The sequence below is a fragment of the Simochromis diagramma genome, unplaced genomic scaffold, assembly GCF_900408965.1.
Source record: "Simochromis diagramma unplaced genomic scaffold, fSimDia1.1 OVJJ01000150.1, whole genome shotgun sequence".
NCBI classification, from domain to species: domain Eukaryota; kingdom Metazoa; phylum Chordata; class Actinopteri; order Cichliformes; family Cichlidae; genus Simochromis; species Simochromis diagramma.
This window is the reverse complement of record NW_024387083.1, coordinates 745,573-754,855: the sequence shown is the minus strand read 5'-3', so window position 1 is coordinate 754,855 and position 9,283 is coordinate 745,573. Positions and strand designations below refer to the sequence as shown.

At 40.4% G+C, this 9,283-nt stretch overlaps 2 protein-coding genes across 4 annotated transcripts; both read left to right on the top strand.

The window, feature by feature from the left end:
* Positions 1-437: 437 nt before the first annotated feature.
* LOC120742567 (matrix Gla protein) lies at positions 438-3,217 on the top strand. 2 transcript variants are annotated; one of them, XM_040045963.1, is made up of 5 exons: positions 438-560; positions 1,860-1,944; positions 2,077-2,106; positions 2,297-2,402; positions 2,688-3,217. In XM_040045963.1, exons 2-5 carry the CDS (start codon positions 1,884-1,886, stop codon positions 2,842-2,844), a joined length of 354 nt encoding a protein of 117 aa, XP_039901897.1. In that variant the 5' UTR covers positions 438-560; positions 1,860-1,883; the 3' UTR covers positions 2,845-3,217. The 2 variants fall into 2 exon arrangements, with proteins under 2 accessions (XP_039901897.1, XP_039901895.1); XM_040045961.1 differs by having other exon boundaries at positions 439-560; positions 1,857-1,944.
* A 1,872-nt stretch (positions 3,218-5,089) lies between these two features.
* On the top strand, positions 5,090-7,829 carry LOC120742569 (osteocalcin-like). 2 transcript variants are annotated; one of them, XM_040045964.1, is made up of 8 exons: positions 5,090-5,117; positions 5,189-5,286; positions 5,545-5,738; positions 6,333-6,393; positions 6,704-6,846; positions 6,955-7,003; positions 7,258-7,344; positions 7,493-7,829. In XM_040045964.1, the coding sequence occupies exons 5-8, from the start codon at positions 6,789-6,791 to the stop codon at positions 7,593-7,595; spliced, it is 297 nt and encodes a 98-aa protein (XP_039901898.1). In that variant the 5' UTR covers positions 5,090-5,117; positions 5,189-5,286; positions 5,545-5,738; positions 6,333-6,393; positions 6,704-6,788; the 3' UTR covers positions 7,596-7,829. The 2 variants fall into 2 exon arrangements, with proteins under 2 accessions (XP_039901898.1, XP_039901899.1); XM_040045965.1 differs by having other exon boundaries at positions 5,101-5,117; positions 6,711-6,846; positions 6,955-7,002; positions 7,260-7,344.
* The last annotated feature ends 1,454 nt before the right edge of the window (positions 7,830-9,283 follow it).

Genomic DNA, 9,283 nt, shown 5'->3' with positions numbered 1-9,283 from the left:
CGGGAAGATTTAAAGTAAAGACCAGCACTGTTGTATGTGCTATTTCTGTGCTCTCAGAGACATATTTAGATCACAATCTGCAACCATTTCATGTTATGTCTGAACTTTTTTGTTATCTCTCATATCATGCAGGCATGCTGGCAAACAGTGGCAAATATTATCATGTACCTGCTATGAAGCAGCTTAGTTGTCATCGTGCCACCCTTTCCCTCACCCTCTTCTCTGTCTCTCTGTTTACCCCCGGCTTGTTTTTCTCCAGTTCTCCTGCCATCACCAGCAGCTCTGTTTATTTCGGTAAAAGCGTAGGAGTTGGGGAGAGAGTGAGCTAATACCCCGGTCTTATTAACTGGTAGAAAAAACGGTGGGTGGGTGGGTGTGGGGTGATAGTAAGGGAAGGGAGGAGAAATTGCGAGGACTAAAAGGGAGGTGGATGGAGACAGAAAAATGAAGGGGTGGGGGGACAGAGATGAGTATAAAAAGCTTTGCCATGAGGAATTAGGAAATGTTCCTGAGGAGAAAGTATTGAGACAGTTTCCATCACTCCATAATTTTCCTTCAAGGTAAGTAAATTACAGCAAATGATCTCTTAAAACTCTTTGCAGGTGAAAAGTAGGAGAAGTTTTGAGTTTTGGACACAATCAGGCAAACGTAGCTTTTATTTTGTGACTATTTTTATAGTACTTTACTTCTTCTTTTTTTTTCAATTATCTGCAAAATGAAAATAGAAAAGTAGGCCTGTGGCCCTTCTCTTTTTGTTAAAGAGTTTTTAATGTACACCCTCATCTTGGTTCTTTGGCTTTTTCCAATGATGTGTGCACATTCTGTCTGCAGAGAAGGAAGCTGGGACTTCACTAGGACCCCTATTGAGACTCAGACAGGCATTAAACTCTGTAGACACTCTTGTCAGCACCACACAGACACACAGACACACAGACACACACACACACACACACACACACACACACACACACACACACACACACACACACACACACACACACACACACACACACACTCACTTAGCTATCCTTGCCAGTCTTTGGGAGTCGCTTTTTGAACTTTAGGCCCCAGGCTCGCTGTTTCTGTGCCCACTGTGGGTCTGGCTTACACCGCAGACAAATATGCCTGAGGGGATCATGTGTCAGTGTGTGTGTGTGCTTCTGAATGTATAATGAAAGCTGCTATTGATGGTGAAAAAGAGCGCTGCTGAAACAAGCGCTCCATCCAAATCCCACAAACAGAACATGGGGATGAAAGCTTTTCTGCAGACATCTGGCACTGCTGTTTATACAGGTGGCACTTACCCTACCTCAGGTCACTCACACTTACACGTTGAGTGTTTACATGTAGACACGTGCGGTGTGAGCGTACACCCCGAGCCACCCTCAACTTCATAATTCCAGTCTGTTCATTCGCTGGCTGTTAAGCAGCTCCTCTCGGCCACAGCTATTCTCTTACGGTTCTTCCTTGCAACCTGAGGTTTCATTGCGTGGTGCAGATTGGCCTCAACCTAAGGCCAGCACAGTGAAAAGACTTTTTGACTCATATCTGTGGTTTTGTGTTTGTTCCATTAAAAAAAAATCTGCAGCACTGTGCCAGCATGCACAGAGATTTTTTTAAATTGGTTTTTCATATATTGGTTGTTTATCTGCACAAAACCCACAGAAATGTTGTCACTTTTTACCCCAGCTTGAGGTTTTGGTCTGTTTACCCACCCTCAAAATGCAAAAAGTGTTCTACCTCCTTCCCTTTGCCTTATTTTGTCTCATTTTTTCTATTTTTTCCCTACTGCCTATCTAACTCTTACTTCAGCACTACCACGACTTACCAAAAATACTTGTCTGCTTTGTTTTCAGCAGGCAGGCAGATAAACAAACCCCAGGATGAGGAGCCTTCTTCGTCTTCTGGCACTCTGTGCTGCAGTCTCTCTCTGCGTCTGCTATGGTATAGATCCTCCCAGATGCCCTCACTTTGCTATCGCTCAGCAGCCATTATTTATTCATAACCTGCAATATAACAAAATGTAATAAGACATTCATCATTTATGATTAACCCGATTCCATGTTTTTCCCGTAGAGTCTCATGAAAGCACAGAATCCACTGAAGGTGACTGAAATGTTGTTTCTCGGTTCTGGAAAAACATGCATGCCATTATAACAAATGTGATGTATTTAATCCTCATTTAGTCTTTACTAACATGCCCTCAGCCCTTGTTTCACCTGATCTGCTGCATGACCGGCATGCCAGATGCTGATTGAAATCAAATTTTCCCACTAGTAAAGTTTTGTGGTTTCAGATTTGTTTGTGCCTCCAAACCGAGCCAACTCATTCATCCCACCACAGAGAGGCAACATATACATCCCATCCAGAGGGAATGGCTTCGGCAGTTACAACATCAGGAGGTAAAACCTAAAATCATGGGCAGGCATGCAATGCAGAGCACTTTATCTCCTGCATGTTTAAAACCACAAACCCACAGAAAATGCATGCTTGCCATACATATACGGCACTGTGCCTCATTAAGACAAAGCCTAATTGGACCATTAAACATCTACATGTGCTTCAAGAATCCACAGACACAAACACAGAGCCTGGAGTGCAGGATAAAAGAGAATTTTTAAATTCATTTCTGTTTAGAGTTCCTCTACTTTTCTTCATTTTGAAAACCTTCTTGTTTTAATTCCCAGGACATTCAAGTCTCCAGCAGAAAGACGCGCAGAGATCTGCGAGGACTACTCCCCCTGCCGCTTCTATGCCTATCGCCACGGCGCCCAGCAGGCCTACAACAGATACTTTGGCGCTAGAAGTCAACCACGGCGGCCTGCTGTGACTCGCCGATACTAAACTGGACCTCACATGCAAAAGTCTCATTATCATCTGGTCCTTTAGTCCACATATCATCAGTTTTTAGATAATTTATGTAATTGTTTTTGTGGGCTCTTTTGGCAAGAAAACTGTTTTTTATATATAAACACCAGAACTTCCAGTCAATGTGGCTCAAATCACACAGCAGCCCATCATTATATTCATGTAGAAATTTACAGCCTGTTTCTTGTGTAATCTCAGGATGACTTTTATCAAGTATCACTGCATGATCCCAGCATTTATGAGCTTTACGGGATATGCTCGAGTGAAGCGTTTGGCTCACTTTCCGCTAACCATTTCTTACAATCTCCACTTACTTATGCTGTCAATAAACAAATATAATGACTTTTAATGGGTTTGGTCTTAATCCTGTTTTTGCAATTTGCTTGCCACATGAGTTTGTGAGAACTTTGGGGATTCTCAGTGTTTTTCAATATATGCCAGATGTTATATGTAATATAACAATATTTGGGAGTGCTTAAGAAGCATTAGGAAAGTTAAATACGGCCTTGTGCATAAATATGAGACACATTACAAGAATCAGAATACTTTATTAATCCCCAAGGAAATTATATAAATGTAAGAAGCCCACTTTAACACAAACAGTCTATAAATACTGGAAACCACTTGGTTATTCTAGTGTTTATCACATGGTTTAGAATTCAAATGTAAATCTGGTGAGTTCTTCTATAAAACAAAGTACAGTAATGTAGTGCAGCAGAAGTACATAGTGCAGTAAAATGGGAAGAAATCAAGTACAAGTATCTAAAAAGCTCTACAGAACCTGACTGAATGTGTTGTTACACAACTGACTTGTTGAGGAGTTACATTGTGATTTCAGTATGCACTGTCGGTGTCTGGTCTCTTGCAGTCTTGAGAAGAATGTACTGCACATGTGCAGACAGACACAAGGACAGCTCAGCACATGGCAGATGTCAAAATGCTGTAGAAGTAAAATGACAGTTATACTGGATGTTTGTCTGTCTGTGCTACCACATGGCCACGAAAGTGTATAATTATAATTGTCCTGAGGGTAAATCCTTGTAGTCTGTCACTGAAACGAGACAAAAGGCACCAGCATTGACCCAGACTGTGAAATTACAACCCATATGCTCTACTACTGTCCGGACCGGTCCAGCTTCGAAATCTCTAGTTAGAAATGGCAACAAAGGGCATCCATGTCACAAAGTGAACTTAAAAGGCTCAGCTTTGAAAATAAAAATGATATGTTTGTGTTACTGGGACGGTATTCAGTAGAGCATTGACATTATGATTTCTAGTACACCATTAAACTACCATGTGATCGCTAACCTTGGAGGTAATCCAGGGTACCACGACTAGATCTCTTAAAACAGCTGTTACAGCTGGAGGCACGATATGGTCCTTACAAAAATGTGCAAGTGGACACAGACAGCCTACAGAGGGTCAAAGGCAAGAAACAACAGATCAATGTCGTCCTTTCTAAACTTGTGACTGGAAAAATGCGAGTTGACCTGAGGAGGACAGAAAGATCTCTGTGACCTTCCTCTGATTAAACTTGATTCTATGGTCCTGAAGCACAAAAAAATCTTAATAACTGAACTTGAAATGACCTGGGAGGGCGGGTTAGTTATCTCTCGCCACCTGAAGAAAGCCAAATACCAAGATTTGATCAACAAGGCTCTAGTTCACGAATGGAAAACAGCTGCCATTGTTTCCAAGGATGTGAAAAACAACCACATTGCTGATAAGTTACTGAAGTGCAAGCTGCGTTTAATTTTTCAGTTAAATTCAGTCAACTACTATCATTTCTGCAGCAGTCGTGGTGAGACGTATGACTGAGGAGGACATTGAGTGGATGGATGCAAGTCACTCTCCTCTTTCTCTCTACCTCCTAAGACATGTGGTCTACTTTTGTAACTGTGGTCTCTGTGAGTGTACTTTGTGTGCATGTTTGTAATTATGCATTGCAAGTGTTAGTGGAAACACATTTTCTTTTTCAGTTTTATGTAATAGCAAAGTGTCAAAGCTGTTTTCCTATCCACATCACCTGGTCTGGTGCCAACGCAAGTTTTCCAGGTACAACTTCCCTGAAGGTTCTAGGTAGTGAACTGTTTAGCAAGGTACACCAACAGCTGAACACAGTCAGCAGTTAACAAGCCAGCACAGCTGAGACCAGTTAAAGAAGGCTATGTTTGCCTATGTTAAAGCTGGAGGCTAATTTGATGTAGGATTTTTGGTTCTGCACTCGTGTTGCAGAGCACATAATTTTGGTAAGCAAACAATGCCAAGTGCTTGCATGCAATAATCTGACAAAACTAACAGTGCATAACATCTGTGTAAGTTCTCAGTGATTCCAGTCATGGTACCCAGCATGTTCAAATCCCAGCAGTTCCTCAGACGCTAAGCAAACGCTCATTGTGGTTTCACCCTTGACCCCTGGTGAGGACCCATACCTTGTTTTTGGTTTGGTTGCCTTCTTTTTTTCACACCTTAGAACAAAACACAGCCAAGTTGTGATGATGCTATGTGTAGGATGACTATTTATTGAAAGGTTAGTTAAACTGGAGTGGTATATCACCACAAAGAGGAAGACATGCAGAACATTAAAAAAAAAAAAGCAGTGTGAGAAACATAGACGATGCCTACAGCAGACAGATTGATTTTAACACTTTTTCACTTGACTTTCACCTCTTACAGGTTATGCCACATATTTTTCACACTGCCTCCTAGAGGCTCCTACAGAGCTACAGCATGTAGATCTGCTCTGCAAAGCTATGATAGCACCAACCCACAACTATAACCCTGGTATATGAGGATCCCCCAACAGTGTGAATGTTCTGCCCACCCTGCTAATATCGTATGACATCAAGAGAGGAGCTGCCGAACCACAGGTAATCCTGCAGTGTCTGCTTGAAACAAAAGATGTTTGATGTGTACCCCACAAAAGGATTACATTTTAGGAGTGGCATGAGAGTATTAGGCACTTTGCTTGTGGGAAGTTGTGTTTTAATTAAAAATCAAACGACATGTTCCACTCGACATCATGCAGCTTTCCTTTGCTTAACTGTCGAACCACCCACTTGTTGTGGTAAAAATATCTGTGCACATTTAAATGGCCCGTCTACAAAGCTTCAAACAAACATGGTTGTTTCTAAATGTTGCTTTCTCTATGTAGGAAATCACTGTGGTTTGCAATAAAAAGAAAGCCCTCAGATTAAAATAATGCAGCATAATGTGGGACAGTGGTTTTTCCTTTTTAGTGAGTAAGCCATGGTTTTTCTCTGCCTCATGCACTTACTGAACTAAATGTACAAGTGTGTGGGCGCTTTAAAAGTCTGACCTGTCCGAGCTGCTTTCCTGAAAGAGTTCATTAAATTTTATATTACTACGATCATTACTATGATGAGATATCGGTGACAGTGATTTGATTTGATTTCATTCTTTCTGTTTTTTGTCTCCTTTTTGTTTGTTTTTTATTTTAACAGAGATGACTGCAAATTTTGCAAAGATGAGGAAAAGGAAACTGTGATTCTTAACACAAATCTGGTAAGTAGGTCAAATGAAGCTGTAAAATAATGTTGATTGAAAGATCCTTCCAGTGGCATATATTTGTGGCTCCTCACCTATGCTTTAAAACATTGCCCACCTTTTGGACCCCTTATTCTGCAACGCTGTGAGTGTGGATGCCCTTTTCTTTCTTTCTTTTTTTACACATACATATATATATACTTCATTTTTGCAGAGGTGTGTATTTCTGCATCTGTGTGGGTGTGTGATACATGATTCCCTAACCAATCACATATCCATGTCACACAAGGGCTACATCTATAAACAGAGTGTGTTTTTACATATATATGTCTAAGAGAAGGAAAGACGGAGAGAGTGAGTGATACAGCTCGGGCCATTTTCCCTTAAACTGAAGGCTGAAAAAGAAAGAAAAGATGAAGACCGTGGCTATCCTGGCTCTCTGCTTCTTGGTAGTTATGTGTGTCGCTTCGGGTAAGAGCTGTAGCAATATTTGCAATGTAATTTTTTAACCTTAAACCTTTAAACTAAATTAGTTTTTTAAAGTTAGTCTGTTCTTATTTTTCCCCTTCTGTTTGATAGATGCTGCCACCGACCCTCAGCCTGCTGGTGACAACCCTGCTGAGGAGGGTATGATTAATATTAGTTTATTCGTCCAGAGTTTAATGGAGAAGGGGTTCGAACTTTCAGGCACTGCATGAGTGAAATGATATACCAAGAATGATGAATGACTTTTTGCAAAAAATATTCTATACTCTTGTTTTTTGTTGTTTGTTGTTTTTTCTCTATGACTTTTTTGTTTTTATGCTATACTGATCTTTAAAAAAAAAAAAAAAAATTCATAAACAACAGCAGGTTGACAGATGTCTTATGACTGTGATGTGCAGGTTTGTTTGTGGAGAGGGAGCAGGCCTCCACGGTGGTGAGGCAGAAGAGAGCTGCTGGACAGTTATCCTTGGTACAGCTGGAGAGGTATCTCACACCTTATCTACAAACCTTATTGCTGCATGTTTTTAGACATGTTCTTATCTTTAATAGGGTTGGGTTGGATATGGAAAGTTTTCATGAAGGTATGAAACATCATAAGTAACCGTGTGTGTGTCCTCTCTCCTCCATTCAGCCTGAGAGAAGTGTGTGAGGCCAACGTGGCTTGTGAGCACATGATGGACATAAACGGCATCATCGCCGCCTACACTGCCTACTATGGACCAATCCCCTATTAGAGGCTACAGCTGACTGCGCACCAGAGCTGCCTTTTTTCTTGCATTGCCACCTCTGAGCTCGGCTTTTTCTTTGTCTAAAAGTGTGGCAGACGGATCAGACTGGAAGAAACCAAACACCAGCAGGTGGATTTACTTTCTTTCCTAACTGCACCTTCAAGAATATCTCTGTAATTCTGTCATTTTTCTCCGCCTGTAGAGTTGAAACGGAATAAAAATGAATATCATTCTGCTGTGTGTGCTGTTTTCTAAAGCCTTATTTGTTGTATTGGATTAGGAATCATTCACGTAACTCATGAAGCAGATTTGACAAGTTTTAGCCACTAGATGTCCCTATTAGGCTATATTACATGTAAGGCTAATGAACCTTTATCATCTCTATAATATAACATTGCAGTTCTTTTAAGGTATTTAGTTTGCTTTTTTTTTTTTTTTAAAGAATACTTTTAGTGATTACAGTTTGCAGTAACTTTAAAAATCACATTTCTCAGACTAAACTGATCCAGTCCTACTCCTTTATCAAAAGGGTATTCCTACATATCAGTGACCACGGTAAACAGGGCCTGAGAGTGGCTCAGAAATGTGGTTCATGATTTATTTAAACATTTTCACACAAAAGAAAATCGCTGAAACTCTGAAGCTTTTGTGCCGTGTGATTCCCCGTCTGTTTGTTTCCTTTGATAGATCTGTGCATTCCCGACATCATCCCGGCAGCACCGGGGTGTCCAGTCGGACGGGTCTATTGTGCATCATGGTGTAATTTCTTCCTTTGTATTCCGGTAGTTCGCTTGTTTTCTTCTTGGTGTTTATGTTTGGCTGTGCAGAAAGCAATCGATGACAGAGATAGTACAGTTAACATAGCTGAGACGAGGTGCACAGAATGAGTTGTCTATATGCCACAAATCATAAATAAAACTGAGACAAGCAGAAAAACAAATCATAGACAGTGTGTGAATGTGTACGCACGTGAATATGTTTGTGAATGTTCGACTCTGTGGTACTTTCGTTCTGCTTCTGTTTCTTACTTTTTGATCAGTTTCTCTATTAATACAAAGAAAAATCCATCAGGTTGATGCGAGATGAGATGAACCTAAACAGATGTATGGTTAGTGATGCCGTACCGTAGTTTTAAAAGTTTTAAAAACCACCACCATGCTGCTTCTTTCTGTTTTGCATTGTTACATTTAGAGGTGTTTAATTACAGCTGACTTATTATTTAACCTGCACAGAGGAGCATTTAGGTATTTTGTTTTTCGAATCAGGTGGCTGACTAAACAAGTTTCCCAACATGTTTGTCTTTGAAACTTAGATCGTAGATTACATTATTGTGTTGTTAAAGTGTTGTTAAAGTGTTGTGTTGTTAAAGAAAAAAAGTTTTTGCAGTTTGCTGGTCTGGAGCTCTGGAGATCCCAGCAAATTCCCACCAAGGTCAGAAAGTGCAAAAATGGAACAAACCCATGATCTACATTTCAGTCTCTACAGGCCTCATTTAGCACATTAAATGTTTACAGTTGTGACAGTAGAAGAGGAAAAAGGACTGAACAAATATGACTTGTCTGCATTTTGATTTCGTTTTTATTATGTCATATGTCACTGTTACAGTTCTTCTTTTTAAACAGTGTGATATGTAAAGCTTTAGACTCGAAAGAGGACATACTTTCTTCTTTCACATGACAGCATAGATATATTTA

Bases quoted from the DNA above. Each gene is read 5' to 3' on its own strand.
- LOC120742567 (XM_040045963.1), top strand. From the start codon at position 1,884: ATGAGGAGCCTTCTTCGTCTTCTGGCACTCTGTGCTGCAGTCTCTCTC. The intron at 2,107-2,296 runs GTGACTGAAATG...TTGTGGTTTCAG, and splicing joins AAGCACAGAATCCACTGAAG to ATTTGTTTGTGCCTCCAAAC. The intron at 2,403-2,687 runs GTAAAACCTAAA...TTTAATTCCCAG, and splicing joins GGCAGTTACAACATCAGGAG to GACATTCAAGTCTCCAGCAG.
- LOC120742569 (XM_040045964.1), top strand. From the start codon at position 6,789: ATGAAGACCGTGGCTATCCTGGCTCTCTGCTTCTTGGTAGTTATGTGT. The intron at 6,847-6,954 runs GTAAGAGCTGTA...TCTGTTTGATAG, and splicing joins AGTTATGTGTGTCGCTTCGG to ATGCTGCCACCGACCCTCAG. The intron at 7,004-7,257 runs TATGATTAATAT...ACTGTGATGTGC, and splicing joins GACAACCCTGCTGAGGAGGG to AGGTTTGTTTGTGGAGAGGG.